General features: G+C 42.5%; 1 protein-coding gene across 6 annotated transcripts in view; it reads right to left on the reverse strand.

Annotated features, from left to right (window-relative positions):
* usp9 (ubiquitin specific peptidase 9) overlaps nt 1-15596 on the reverse strand; it is a 40658-nt gene that overhangs the window by 24365 nt on the left and 697 nt on the right. The window contains exons 1-12 of one of the 6 annotated variants that reach the window (XM_061823102.1): nt 15276-15408; nt 10766-10803; nt 10543-10685; nt 6144-6289; nt 4945-5024; nt 4642-4754; nt 4044-4262; nt 3837-3952; nt 3512-3763; nt 3298-3433; nt 3065-3217; nt 166-270 (exon numbers count right to left, since the gene is read on the reverse strand). In XM_061823102.1, the coding sequence (XP_061679086.1) occupies nt 166-270; nt 3065-3217; nt 3298-3433; nt 3512-3763; nt 3837-3952; nt 4044-4262; nt 4642-4754; nt 4945-5024; nt 6144-6289; nt 10543-10638 (1416 nt within the window). In that variant the 5' untranslated portion in view covers nt 10639-10685; nt 10766-10803; nt 15276-15408. Of the gene's footprint in view, nt 1-165; nt 271-3064; nt 3218-3297; nt 3434-3511; nt 3764-3836; nt 3953-4043; nt 4263-4641; nt 4755-4944; nt 5025-6143; nt 6290-10542; nt 10804-13722; nt 13894-13975; nt 13997-14108; nt 14840-15186; nt 15409-15596 lie in introns of those variants that run through there. The other 5 variants (XM_061823098.1, XM_061823097.1, XM_061823101.1 and 2 more) reach the window with 5 other exon arrangements.

The following is a 15596-nucleotide window of genomic DNA, read 5'->3' on the forward strand; positions in this document are numbered from 1 at the left end:
CATTAACAGCAGAACGGCACTTCAATTAATACCCCAAAAAAAAAAAACACTAATTACAAAAACAAACAAATATTATTTCATGAACATTTTTTAAAAATAAATAAAATAAAAATACAACCACATCTAAGAGTTTGTGAATGCCAAATGATTAGGAATCAGACTCACCTTGAAACAGTCAAATAGATGATCCAGCTGCTCAGGTGAGAAATCCCAGGCTAGTTTAGCCAGGAGGTCATGAACGTTTTTCACAATGGCCTCATGTTTGCCAGCCTACACAAAAACACACGAGAAAACTAACTGTTATACGTGCGGTACATTGATTTATCAAACCACTGCAAAAAATAAAAATATGTCGCCCCACCCACGCACACGTAACCCTTTACTTACTCTTATTTTGCAATTCACAGCCCTACTTTTATTTAGTGAATGAGTAAAAATACTCTATTTGATTATCGAGGCAGAATTTGTAAAATGTGTACAATACTTAACACATGAAGGGCCAGGGATTCAAATGACTGTAAATCCTTTCAGAAAAGCATGACTAAACAAAAAGAAATTGATGGTTGTTGTTCAGTCATATTAAAAATCTATATTTCTGCCAAGGTATGTAAACTTATGAGGGTAACTATACATCTGTGCATATTGGAATCAACATGTAGGCTACACCTTTTTCATCGCCTCCAGGGTGGGTTATTGGAATGAAAATGTACACCTCTTTCATAACCTCTACGTGGCGGCGGGATATTGGAATGAAAGTGCAGCTTTTTACATTAAAAAAAAATGCTGTGGTTCCAATTTTCTACATTTCAGAACTATTCGGTAGGTTCTTTTTTTTTTTTTTTTTTAAAACAACATTTTTACTCCGACTGCAGCACGTGGTGATGCCGCTTTCTTTTCAGTTCTCCTTCATTCAGGCTCTCTTGTGCATAACGAAAAGCAAAATTCATGAAGGCTTGGTCCTAAAAACATGAAACAATGTCAAAAATCGGATATGACAAAACATGAAAATGTAACTTGATTTGATTTGCTCAGTCACACTATGACAGTGCTTCTCAAATAGCGGGGCGCGCCAGAGGGGGGCAAGTCTGATCAACGTACTTTTTTTTTTTTTTTTTTTGCCATACTAGAATTAAGTGTAATTGCACATCCATTACAGTAGTTGGCAGTGGCGCTCTCATTGTCAGTGTGTGCAGCGAGTATTAGCTCTATGGTGAAGGGTTTTTTTTTTTTTTTATTGCACCGAGCAGGCTATCTGACGTAAACAACCCCAAAAGACACGACATGAAAACATTTAACAGTGATGGGGAAAAAAAAAAAAGGCGGAGACAAAGACAATGAGACAAAAGAAAGTCACCCGGAAGCTAAGAAGAGGAAATATGACAAAGCATATGCAGCGCTTGGCTTCACTGTTACTACAGTGAGAGACGAGGAAAGACGGGCGTGTTCACTGTGTCGAAAAATGTTGGCTTCGGACAGCATGAAACCAAATAAATGAATGCACCACTTAGACAGACATTACACCCCAGTCAAATAATAATTAAAAAAAAACAAAAACACTAAAATGTATTTATTCATTTTTGTTTTGCAAGTTAAAATGTTTTACATCTTTTGCTCCTGAGTTAATGTTGCTGAACTGAATATGAAGTTATTATTTATTGAGTTTATCTTTCACTATCAAATGATGCAATGTCGGTCAATTTTTTTTTTTATTTCAAGCAAATTGATGCTTAAAATCTTTTGTGTTACAGACAAAAAAAGCAATGTTAAAGTTATTTTTTGTTGCAAGTAGAACTATAGTTCTAATTTATTTTCTTTGCGGTCAACTAAGATGACATGCTGTGGCGACCCCAAAAGGGACAGGCCGAAAGAAACTTACTTCCTTAATGTTAATGGGGATACAATGTTTTGCAGAGCTGTTTTTATAACAATTTTATAGTCAGGGTGGAGAGTGTGGGGGTGCGCCAACTGTTGTCTTCTTGCTGGGGGTTGGGGGGGTGTAACAGAAAATAATTGAGAATCACTGCGCTTATGATATGGGACGAGGCAGGCGCTCGTGAACACACATGCATATACGTGTACACAACCATCTGGCAACACCTGGCATGAAAAACAAGGCTTGAATGCACAACGTAATCAGCGTACACGAGGAAGTGGCAAATGTCCACGCCATCGCCCACTGCGGCCGCTGTCAAACACCCGACGTAACTCTGTGCTTCCACATATGCTCCTCACATATTTATTACGTGGTGGAAAAATGGCAGGGTCAGTCGGGAAATCAGAACCACATGCTTTTTTTTTTTTTTTTAACATTGATATTTTTTCCCCATTTTCCCCTTGATCCATGTGTAATATGCAATATTGAATTGAGTTTTTGAGAGGGGGAAATGCGCATTATACACAAGAAACTACAATACAAGTATATATTTAAGAGCAAAAAGATTGTATCGACTAAGAAAAAAAAATAAACGTTTTTTTAATTGCTATAAAGTAATTGGACTTCAAACTCTTAAGTGTGGAAACTGTACCAAAAAAAAAAAAAAAAATACAAAAATTTAAGAATGGGACCAATACTTTTTCACAGCACTGTATCCTATTCCACAATGAAGTCCTTATTATCCTTCCGAAGCTCACTTCATCCTTAAATCTATTGTTCAATGCACTTATAAAAATATTCTTCATGAAAGAGTGGGCCAAAATATCTGCACAGAGATGTCAAAGACTCAAGTGCCGGTCATGGAAAATGGGCTCGATTTCAGTTCAGTTCTGCTGAGAATGGCCCAACCAGTACTTTGGTTTCGGGGGGGGGGGGGGCATTTTATGTTAGGGCAATTTTTTTTTCCCCTTCATAACTAAAATCAGCAATCAGCATTCAGGTTGACTTGGGTTATATTTAGGACAGTAAAGTGAGGAAAATAAGGGCCAATACGTTTTGACGGCACTGCACGTGGACGCTGCTATTCAGAAGAAGTTGGTTGTTTACTGATCAAACTTGGAGGTTCTCTTGTGTTGAAGCAGTACTTCTACAGTGAATGCATCATGATGACAAAAGTAGGAAGCCCCCCACCTGTGCCGCCCAGATATTGTCAAGATCCTGCATGGTGAGCGCTTTCTCCTTGATCACGAACCGAAGGATCTTCTCCAGTTTCTCGACATACTGAGGCTGGTGTAAACTGTCCCTCAGGACGATGGACAGGATCTGGTTCTGTTGGATCCACTCCTGAGGCACAAAAACAAAAATTGCTCAGTACAGATGGCAGAATGGAGTGCAAATGTTAGGGAGCGGACAAACGAGCTGACCGCCATGCGTTCTGCAGTCAACCATTCGTCCTCCTCCGGGTTGTGCCGATGAGTGTAGTACGACACGCTGGAGATCACCTTGTTGACTTCATTTAGTGCATTCATTTTGCCGTTAAAAGAAGAAATTTGCAATAACCTGGTGAAAAGAAAAGTCCAAGTCATCAGATCGTTTCAGCACACGTGGGGAGTTTCCACGGCAACGCACGACACTCACCTAAGTATCATTTTTAACCTAAAAATCTCTAAATTCTTCACAGTCTCCTCTTGCCCGGGTACACGGGACGCAAGATTCTTCAGAGACTTGATTATCATGGACAGTGCGTCATTTTTGGCTTCATTCTTGGCCTCTTTCTTAAGCTCCTCGTCCGTGAGGTTCTCCAGGAACTGGGGGACCATTTTGATGACGGGGAGGAAGTACTTCTTCACTGTGTGCAAGGTGAGGAACTCGTAACACTGGCCAAAAGGCCTGCAATGAAGAAGATATAAACGTGAATAGTGAGGAAATCCGTGCAGTCGTGCGTGCTCGTCAGCGAGCTTACTTGATAAGTGCAGCGATGATCTGGACGTTCAGTGCTTCGCCACTCATGAAGCGATCGTGCAACATTTGAAACCCGTTTAACGTGCCAAATTTATTTATTAAGTCCACCAACCAGCCCTGCAGTTGACACGTGAGAGTGAAGACCGTGCAATCTTCGATGAAAACAGCAAGCAGGAAAGAGATTTGGACCCCTTCATGAGTGACGTACCTTAGGCGAGCGCGGGTCTGGCGGTCTCGCAAATAGGTCGTCGTCGGCCAACTGTGCTCCGGCGGGGACGGTCTCTGAGGGCCGCGTGCCATTGTAGATGTGGAACTTGCAGTGAGGGTTGGTAGCCATGGCCAGCAGCTCGAGTAGAGGGAACCAGTCCTGAGAGAGCTTGGCCACACACAGCTCCACCAAGCGGTGGGTGTTATTGATGATACACCGCTGGAAACACACATTGTGGTAGAAGGGAGAAATCACTAATACATTCAATAAACCATGCTAGTCAAACATATCACGTTTCTACATAATAACTCAGGACGCTAGATTGTAGATAACCACAAGGCGCCCGTCACACCACAGGAAATGTACCCCAGGACTAGGACTAAAACAGCATGTTCACACCACAGGGATTCTTCCAAAAATCGGGGTTTTGGTAAATTTTGCGGCCAAACAGAGATCTGCTCAAAGGACAGTAGGTTTTGAGGAACAACCAAAGAACCTTCCACTGAGAGCGGGTTGTGTAATACTGCACATAGCAGTTAGTGGGCAAACTTACAAAATCAATGAGGTGTACAATAAGAGGCAGTGCGAAGGTGCTCACGTGAATTTCAAACTTCCAGCCACTGACTGCCTCATCCGTGAGGATCTTCGTGAACGAGATAGTCAGACCATCTCGGAAAAACCTCTGACACGCCTCACACTTCACATCCAGTCCTGCAGGAAGAACACGCGATTTTAGAAATTGTGCCAGATGTACAACGGCTGAGGATGCGTCCGTTGTATTCGCGGCCCATCTCTCGGGAAGAACATTCAGACTGGCCGTGGAATTTTATTACAATCAAAAATGTGCATTAAAGCTGTATTAGCACATTTATAAAGTTATTACTGAGGCACATGTTCCTACCTTTTTTACTGAGCTCTATCGCGGCCTCCAGGAGGACTTCTAATTCTCCTTTTGGCAAAACTGGAACTACCCAACGAGGCCTGGGAGGTAGCAGAGTGACAATCAGCAAGAATTCCAAATAGAGCCCGAGATAACCGTGTTCACACCATTACTGTGTTGTGTGAGGACAAATCGCACCATAAAAAAAATGTACAGTTGAAGCCGGAAGTTTGCATACACTTTAGTTTTTTTTCCCCTCAGTGCCTGAAGTCAACGCAGACTTATCCTTGGCCCTTTCAGGTCAGTCAGGATCGCCACATTTATTTCATTTTGTTCAATGCCACAATTGCGAGAGAGAATTTGAGAATTTTACATTTTCTTCAAGGTCAAAAGTTACAGCCGCAAAAAGTACTGTCTTGAACAAACATAGGGAAGCCCAGATGATCGGTTCATGTCTTGGGAAGATTCTGACAGTGAGTTGATTAACGGCACACTTGGGGACGTATTGAAGGCGCAAATGGGTCTTCCAAATGGACAATGACCCGAAACATAATGCAAAAGTGGGTTCAAAAGTGCCTTGAGGTTTACAAAGCCGACGTCTTGGAGTGGCCGTCACAAAGCCCTGATCTGAACCTCATCGGAAATTTGTGGGCAGATCTGAAAAGGCGCGCGTGAACAAGGCAACTGACAAAGCTGACTCAGTTCTGTCAGGAGGAACGGGCCACGATTCCAGCAGAGGAGGAAGGTCACTCAAAACCTTTGACCCGAGTCATGCCGTTCAAAGGAAATGCTACTCCGTACTACAAAAATGTACACTATGTACTTTTTTGAATGGAAAAAAAAAACCATAAAAAATACAAAATTCTCCAAGAAAGTCTCACATAGACATAAAAAAAAAAAAAAAGTCAGAATTTTGGTGATCCTGACTGACCTAAAAAGGGAGAAGTTTAGTCTGATTTGATTTCAGAAAGTGAGACAAAAACTGTAATGTGTTTTTGTACAATGTATGTCAACTTCTGCCTTCAACTGTATGTGCGTGTTTCTTTCGGCTTGTCCCTTTCGGGGTCGCCACAGCGTGTCATCTCAGATGAACGCATATATATTTTTACGTAATGTGTAAAAAAAGAATTTGAATGTGATCTCACTCATAAGAATGGTAATTTATATGACAATAGAGAAGGTATGACGCGATAGACAATGCAGGCAGGCTTCTCGTGTACCTGTTGATCATGTCGTCTAGCTTAGCTAGGTCAGTGTGAGGGAAAGCAGGCTCCTCCTCCTCCAGTTGGGGCGGGCCATCCCCTTGCCCGTGCTCGCCCGGTGGGCTCACTGGAGAGTTCTCATTAGATGAGTTAGGAGATGAAGTCTGAAATATAATAAACACACTCAAAAAGCAGTCAAACACCCACAAGCACAGTAAGTAACAACAGGAAGAGTTGATTTGTCGGCCTTTGGTCCATTTCACTGCAAAGGCGACTCGGCATCACATTTATCACGGGATTTTCAAAAACTTGAATCTGCCGCTACAGCCGACCGAGTACGCATCAACTCATATTCGACCCAAATAATCATCCCAGAAAACGGTGGCAAAACGCTGAGCTGAATGTTTTTTGGGTGGTTACTCAGAGGACCTTTAAAAGGTAGCAATTGGATGAACACTCACATTTATAAAAGACAGCAATCGTAAAGTGACTCACACTTAACACGTATGAATGTGACCGTTTAATGATGGACGCAGCCATAACCCCAATTAAGAGCGTGTGCACACTTACACACACACATATGAAGACGAGGCACGCTATCCATCTCTCACTCACACATACGCACACGTAGGAACCTCAGAGTTCGAATGACTCGGGGGTCGCACAAATTTAATAAATAAATTAAAAAATCTGCGGAAAAAAAATGCCATATTTGACGACCCAATTGGCGGCGTCCGAGCGTAGCCGAGCGATGCCGAACACGCACGGGGCGGTGCCGAGATGAAACGCTGCCCACTCAAGAGTCAAGCAGACACTCATAGTGCCGGCGCACACATTTGCAAGTATTTCAAGATCTCTCTTTCCCCCCCCCCCCCCTCTCAGTATTTTCTTAAAGAAAGACAGTACTGCGACCAACACCAAAGGAAAAAGCAAAGTTGCGCCAGCCACGGCGGATTTAAGGAAGAGGATCAACGAAAATAAAACAAAAACGGGGGTGCATGTTTGTGACGGCTCTTGCTAACTAGTATCATATGGCTGAGTCGACTTTTGACTAACCCAAAGAATAAAAATGTAATCAAAGGCAGCTAGTCTTGCCAAAGGAGTGACGAGCATTACAAAAAAAAAAAAAAAAAAAAACAAAAGAAAGAAATGGAGAAGCTACTGAAGAATTAGCAAGTCAAATCACGGAGGGCAACTTCAACGCAACACTTCCTCCGTCCCTCTGACGCCGGCACACTGCGATACACAATTAAGCTGCTTTAAATGTATGCATTTCTTTTTATTGTTTAAATACAGGGTGCACATGTTTTTGCATGAATAAGAAATTACTATTTGGAGGTTTGGAACAGATTCAACTCATTTGTATTATTTCCTTTGCAAAAAAAAAAATGTTTTGGAAGTTGAACAAATCGGAGTAGAGTAATGAAGGGTGTCCCCAAAAACTTAGTAATCTTGATGATTTTTATCATTCAAATCATTTTTAACATGTAATAGAATTTACAAATATTACGTAAAGTGTGTATACATTTTTTGGGACACTGCATGTATCAGTTGTACATGTTACAGGTCGTATTAAAAGGTTGAAAAAAACAATTTATCTCTTGTCTTTTTTTCCTATCGGAAAAACCTGGCATTTCAACAGCTGTGTAGACTGAGGTATTGCGGATATCAAAAGTTTTCACACCCCATTTAATCGAGAGGCAGAGCCTCGAGTTTGTAAGACCTACATTGACAAGCGAGTGTCAAACAAACCACAAACAGCCAGCACGATGGCTAGATAGATGCTCAAGTGAGAAATATGAAATGTGGGGGTGTGCAGTGAAAGCTCCTCCTGGTTGGCTGACCTACATATGCAGCTTGCCTCTCACTTATCTGCAGAGCTGATCAACACACACACACACACTACTCCTGATCCATCACTCGGGATGCTCTGTTCATTGATGTCTCGTCTTCACTTTCCTCCTCTTTCCATTCCCCACACCCCTTTCTTCATCCCCTTGGGCATCTGTGTGCGCGACTAAGATGTAGCCGTTATCAACCTGTGCTGTAGTCTGTCTGGACACTTCAAATTTTGAATCATTGGTAAACAGTAATAATCAATGCTATGACTTAATAATTTATGTAGTAAGACTACACACAGGCAATAGAAAGACCACAGCACTGAACAAACACACACACACACACACACACACACACACACACACAGACAGACAAAAATCTCACTCTATCCTGTACTGCAACTGCAAAGCATCAGAGAGGAAAGCATTGCAGGTTCACCAACACGCCCCATCGTTACAGTTATGATTTAAGGATGTCCCTGAAAGATTATCCTGAGTGATCATAGATATCTTTCTCCGTCTTCACGATAGAACAACTGCATTCATTTGCCGATGCAAATTTTTTGCCTCAAATCTCCACCGCAACGATGATTACACAACAATGTTACACCATGACCTCCACATAGGCACGTTTTTTGGGCTGCCGGAGTGCTCTGGCCTCACAACTCTTCATATCTCTGCACAGGACAGGAACTTGGGACCGCTGCAGGCAGAGGATGTCCAAGGTTTGGGATCACTTTAAACCAAAGAAGGGACGAAAAGTGTGTTACGCAATAACACTCAAGCGGAGCTGGCGTACCCACAGCAGCTTGGGAGACAAACCTACACACGTGAGCCGGACAAGCTTTGTGGCCCACGCAAGGTAAGGTTTTGGTTTTTGGTTTTTTTTTTTTTTTGGGGGGGGGGTCCTTTCCTTTTTTTTTTTTGGACATAAACACACGAGAACAGATTTCAACCTTCAGCACACGCAGACCACCAAGTTTTCAGCTTACATCCACAGTTCTGCCGATCAATGATTATCTGCGAACGTGAGTAGAAGCACGACATGGATCCTTCTGTCCACCCATACCAAGGCCTTTCGCAAACACCAGAAATATGTAACTAGTGTATATTTTCTACAAAAAAAAAAAAATGTATGCAAGCCCAATTGTTCATAACCTGAAGTTCCACTTTAGTTCAATTGTTAAAACTTGTCATGACACTTTGGAGACACTTATTATTTGGGGATAATTCAAGTACAGTGAGCCCTCTCGGCTATTTGCGCTTCACCGTTGGCAGATTTAGGTCTCCAAGTTTGTTTGGTTTTTTTAATTTATCATATTTTCATGATCGTAAAGTTCTTAAATTCTCTTCTAAACAGACGAGACGGCATTTTAGACATGGCGCCTTAATTGTGGTGCACAATAAGGTCCAACAAAGTACACTGTAATAACACACTGGTTTCACGCACAGTTAGCATATATTGCATGCCAGCCCGTGTTTTAGCGTGTATGAAAGCTACCATATGGTGGCGCTCACGAGACAGTGAGGAACAATTGCATTTCACATCTGTAAGCAGAAGACGTTGCCCATGTAGCCCAGTCAGTCCAGACGATGTTGTACACACTCACGCCGGGACCGCCGTCGTGACGCAAAGCAAAGCTGGGAGCATGTAAATAGCGTTTAAAGGGCATGTTCTGTGTCAATTATTTTGCGAGTAACTTATTGATTTATTTTTGCTAGTTATGCTATTATGTTTGCTACAGAGTGATAATTTGAGTTTTGCTATGACACCTTGAGAGTGTACAACGTCGTCAGTAATGACCTGCCTACACGGGCAGCGCGTGGGACAATGTAAACTTCTTCTGCTTACGGATGTGAAATGCAATTGTTCCTCACTGCATCGTGTGCGCCATCATGTGGTAGCTTATATACACCCTAAAACACTTGCTGACTGAAACCAGTGTGAATTAATACTGCATTCATTATTATGTGTTATGTGGGTGTAAGGAATGTCACCCCCGCGAATAACGGGGGAACACTGTATACTGCTATGTATATGGTTAACGGTCCACTTTATTATGTCATTATTTCACACGAACCATCTAGATTAGGACACTTTGACAATACCATGTACAATATGCTTCCTTTTATCACTATTATTTTACAAAACATATAACTACTATTATAATACAAAGTCAAATCCATACTCACTGTTAGGAGTAGAACCTTTATTTTTTTTTTTACTTCTTCCTACTCCTATTATTTACACTCCTTCCTTGTTTATTGGTGCACCCGCTTTTGCCTGGGTTTTATTATTTGACAGCCTATTTTCTGTGTTTTTTTTTTTAATGCTCAGTAAGGATATTTATGTTTTAAAGCGTACGAGGAGGAATAATTCGACTCTGACAATGCGAACAGCAAAGAGGGACCTGCCTGAAACAAATCCCTGAACTAAACAACCGTTCACTGTACAGTGGTTCGCTTTATTAGTGCAGTGATGTAATAAATTCATTGCGCATACGGTTTGAGGTTTTATGATGACGACAGTTTGAGTTTGGAACCTATTAATTCTTGATTTATTTCACGTTAACGCTTACCTGGTTCTGTGGCAATGGAGGTTGGCTCTGAGCGTCAGGCGCCTGGCCTTGACTGTCATTGCCCCCCACCGGAGAGCCACGCGTGGTGGCCGTCATGCTCGCCACGGGGCAGATCTTGGCAATCTTGGCCTCTTTACGCAGCACTGACCAGGAGGGAAATCAGAGCCGCATCAGCCGTGGAGCGCAGCGAAGGGAGGCCGAACACGCGAGAGGACAAATGCACCTGGAGATCTGGATGTGCCGCTGAGACCATTGCATAACCTGAAGCGAGGAGGGAGACAAAGAGGTGAACGGTTGACGTGAACCACCGTGATAGGGGAAAATCACTTGCGATAAATATGCGAGCCTTTTTGTCAATCATTTAGAAAAGAAAAAAATATATGTTAAGGACTTCAGTTTGATTCTTGACAAATTTGAAATTTCAGTTGAACTGAGAAGCCAGACTATAGACAAGGCTGTGAGTGGCTTGTACACGATCAGGCTTTTTGGGGCCTAAAAAAATATATATACATATATATATATAAAAAAATAATTAACCGGTCTGATCACAAGATGGACCAATGGGTCGATTTAAGTGACTGTTCCTTTACTGTACACTGTATACTATTTATTTTCAAAGGGATTCTCTAGTCCAGTGCTCCATGAGCAATCTTCAGTGGTGTTGTGGGAAATTAGCAAACTTCAATAAATTTACAACAACAACAACAAAAAAAATCATGCATCTTTGTTCCTCTATTTGTGACAGACAATAAAAAAAAATCTATTAGATGGAAAGAAGGACATACAGTAATTACTGTGCATCTACTTTTTGTGGCACATTTGTTGGCTGGTGCGCTGTGAGATTTTCCAATTGCAAAATATGTCCCTTTGCTCCATAAAAGTTGGAAATCAGAGCTCTCGTCAGGTCAAACTAACATTACAACCTGACGGAAATCATATACTTTATTGGAATTTACAGTGGATGCCAGAAGTTTACATACACTGTCCAAAAACACGTCAAATCAGACTAAAATTCAGTCAGGACCACCAAAATTATTTTTGTTAAATGCCACAATAATGGGAGAATTTGTAAGATAATTTCATGTTTTCTTTGTGGTCAAAAGTTGGTACTTTTTTTTTTTCCCCCCCTTAGTATGGAGGAGCATTTCCTATGGAAGAAACATTTTGGGTAACCTTGCACAAACTTTTGACAGAACTCTCCTGGAGTCCTGACTGCAGCAAAAACAGCGCTCCAAGCTTCACAGTTGGCACGGTGTTCTCGGGTCTACAAGTTCTGGCCAAATAGCTTGACTGATGGTTCATTAGACCACAGGACATATATGCAGGCGTTAAGATCTATGTCTTGGTTTCTTTTTGCAAGCAGTAATCTGCCTTTTTTTTTTTTTAAATCTTTCTTTAGGAGTAATGGCTTCATTCTCCGCCAGTCACTGTGGATAAGAACACTGGCTCTGAGCGTCAGGCGCCTTTAGCATGTAGGTCAAACATCAATTAAATCTTCCTCTATTCAAAATATGTACTTTGTATTGTTTTACTCTGCTTTCTCCAGCCAAGTCGATATTGCAAAACAATCTGTTAATTGCCTTCTCTCAATATTCATTCATTTATTATCCGAGCTGCTTATTTTCATGAGGGTCGCGGGAGCTCTGCAGCCTATCCCAGCTAACTTTGGCCAAGAGACAGGGTACACCCAGAACCGGTTGCTAGCCAATCTCAGGGCACGTCGAAATAATCAAGAATTCGCACTCACAATCACACCGACGGGGCAATTTAGAGTCTCCAATGAATGCAAGAATGTTTTTGAGGTGAGAGAGGAAAGCGGAGTGTCGGGAGAAAATCAACAAAGGCACAGGGAGAACATGCAAACTCCACAAAGGTGAGGCCAGGATGTGAACCCCGGTCCTCAGAACTGTGAGACCAACATTCTGATCAGTCACATTGGCCTATCGTCAAATCAGAGCAGGAATAAACAGAATTACTGGATTTTCTGCACTTTTCCATATTGACGTTCTGCATAAATGGCACTGACGGCGCAAGGGATATACGAAGATTTCACAAAAGTTGGTGGGGGTACAAGAGCCATAAGAGAGGCAGGACATTTTAACTAAAGCTAATATGATGCATGATTAATAATAAAAGGGGTCCTCAGATTATAGCAGCTATTCCACCTTCATTGGGTTTTGGAAAAGACAAAGGCCGTTAACGACTCTGATACGGCAGTTTAATTCAATTGTCATGCATTGATGTCGGTAAAGAAGAACAACACAATATAAGATGGGGTCATATTACTTACTATGAAGATATCGCAACACAACTATTTAGTGCATAATGAGCAAATAAAGGAATAAACTGGACAACTCTGTCAACAGCAGATATGGAAAAAAATGTCACAAAGAAGAAACCAATAATGACTCTTAGACTTGTTTCCCCCCCCCCGCACCCAATCACTGAAAAGGAACCATAAATCTTTATCAGAAAGTCAATGTTATTTGTCGGGAATTTGCCAAGTTGAGGTATCCAATCAGTGTCAAAGCTGTGGCCTCCACCATCAACCAAATAAATTCACTGCCTTCATTGCTCTAAGAGGAAATTAAATGTACATTGTAGCTACGCATAAAACGTGATTGAGACAGTTTCGACCCCAATTCTCTCACTTGGTTTTTTTTTTTTTTTTTTGTAAGTAGGGACAATTACAAGTCAAGTCACAGCCCTATTTCTGGAGCAAAAGACAAGTGATTGGTCCTCCTCAACCGGATGGATTTCTTCCGTGCGATAAATTTCATCAGCTGCAATAGTAAAATTGTATAGTTAATGTAGACTTATGAGTCAATTTAGTCAAATCATGACATGAAGAGTGTTAGATGAATATTTCACACATATATATGAATTACCCACACAGACTTATTGAGAAAAGCGCATAGGCATCGTATATATTTCGCCCTGCTTTCCTGTTGTTGTCGTTTCAACGCTTTGTGGTGTCGTAGTCACGTTTGAATTTCGAAAACAAATGCAAGTTAACGCTTTCTGTTCACACCGCACGGTTGGATTAAAATATTAACATTTGACAAAACGCAAATGCTCCAGAGGTAAAGCGTTGTGAGGAAAGCTTTAGAAGGAAAACATGCTCCAATGGCAATTTTTGAAACGGCAAATCACATGCATTCATTTCTCTGATAAACGAACCTGGATGTCAGGACTGGGGTTTTAGTTTAGAGTGGAGGAACAATGAAAACACGGTCTTCACAGTCTTGCAAGCAATTTAAGCGTTTGTTTAGCTCGTGTATAATTTCCTAAACTATAATTGCAATCGACATCAAATGGTTTTCCAAGGTAATCTCCCGGCTCACCAAATAGTGCCAAACGCAAAAGACGGTGGAACGACCCCCGCCTTCCCCGTCTCCCACCTGCTAACCATCCACTAGTGTTGCTAACCCACCTGACGTGCCATTTTGCACGCTAAAAGCCCTTTCTCGAACAAACTTCACGTCGGCCAGCCTTTTGGACTGAACCGGCTTTACAACATTCGTGCATTCACACAGCGTTACGCACAAGTAACGCGCAGTACGAACCGATAACGAATGAATGCAGCGTCCATGACAGCATCAAGTAGTCCGCGGTGACAATAGTAAAACAAACCCCCAAAAATACTAAATCAAAAAACAATCCCCGTTAATCAATGGAGGCAAATGCCTGGCCTATTTGACGTCTGCTTTCGGAGGTGGAGGTTAATAAAGGTCCAGGTCGATCCACCCAAACAGCGGAGGCCTTGCTTGTCGTCAAAAGCGAATTGCGTTGAGACGTGCAGGCCTCATCATCATCGCTCGGCCCGGCCTGACATTACGTTCACCGCTCCCACTACATATGCGTCGATAAGAAGCCAATGACAAGTGGGCCAATTTTAATTAAGGCCTCACGCTACCGGCACTCAAGACTTGCGTGGGATTGTGAGGCGTTCCCCGTTGACCAAGTTGTGTTCCCGGGTCGCCATTTGCAGTTAGCTCAGGACATGCTAACGACAGGTTAGCCGCTAGCGCAACGTCCTGAGTTGGTGCAGTTCGCTAACCCCGTTGTACTTTTGACAAGCGCCGAGCTCTTATGACTCAACATTTAATCATTTTGAACAACTTGTAAGTAAAGCAACAATGTAGTGAACAAGCCGAAGGCCACTGTTTAGTGAAACGAGAAAATGTCGGGCTGTCCACGAATAACGCTTTAACTCAACACAGGAATCGTCTATTTCCTGAAATTCAACAGAGTTCAGACGTCTAATCGCCCAAGTTTTTTTTACCTAAGGCTACCCACATCCCTGCAGTCATAACAAACGAAAAGACAACCAATAATAAGAATACAACAATTGCCACAAACGCTGGATATTAAGGTTGTGGGTGCTGTCAGACAAAGCAATCATTTATTAGGCTGCAGACCAAACATTTTAAAGAAATTGCTCGGCTAGTAGACAGCGTCGACAACTGACGCGTAGCTAGCAGCACTAGCCTGGGTCCAGCCAATAAAACCGGGTGAGTTCGTGGGAACGAACGTGATGTAAAGACGATCAATTACATTTTGAGCCCCTTCACGCGATCACAATAGCGACAGCCGTTGAGTGGCAACACGGCAGCAACCACACCGATGCAGTAGTTAAGTTACCTGCCGTCCACCACAGCAGCTGACGCTAGTCGCTTACTAGCCGCGCGGCTAACAATTGCCTCCACGGAGCTAGTTAGCTCACAACTCACCAGGAATTTGATATGACTTCCCCTCTATTCACCGGCTCCGTCCAGCCTTGAGCGTCGGTATCGTCGTAGATTACATAAACGTGGCCTGGAATCGGTGTGACGGCTTTTGGCAGGAGACGCCGAGCCGCTGCGAGAACGCTCTCTCTCTCTCTCTCTCTCTCTCTCTCGAATTCCGACGTTTCCCCTCTCTTGCTTCTGGGTGTTTTTCCCTGCGTCACCGGCGCAGTCACAGCCCCCTGACTCCCGACCAATTTCTGGGGCTTGTCACTTGGGTCCCAGCAGCAGTCCTCGCTCGCTCGCTCGCTCGCTCACAACTTGAAT

The sequence above is a fragment of the Syngnathoides biaculeatus genome, chromosome 6 (assembly GCF_019802595.1).
Source record: "Syngnathoides biaculeatus isolate LvHL_M chromosome 6, ASM1980259v1, whole genome shotgun sequence".
Classification (NCBI taxonomy): domain Eukaryota; kingdom Metazoa; phylum Chordata; class Actinopteri; order Syngnathiformes; family Syngnathidae; genus Syngnathoides; species Syngnathoides biaculeatus.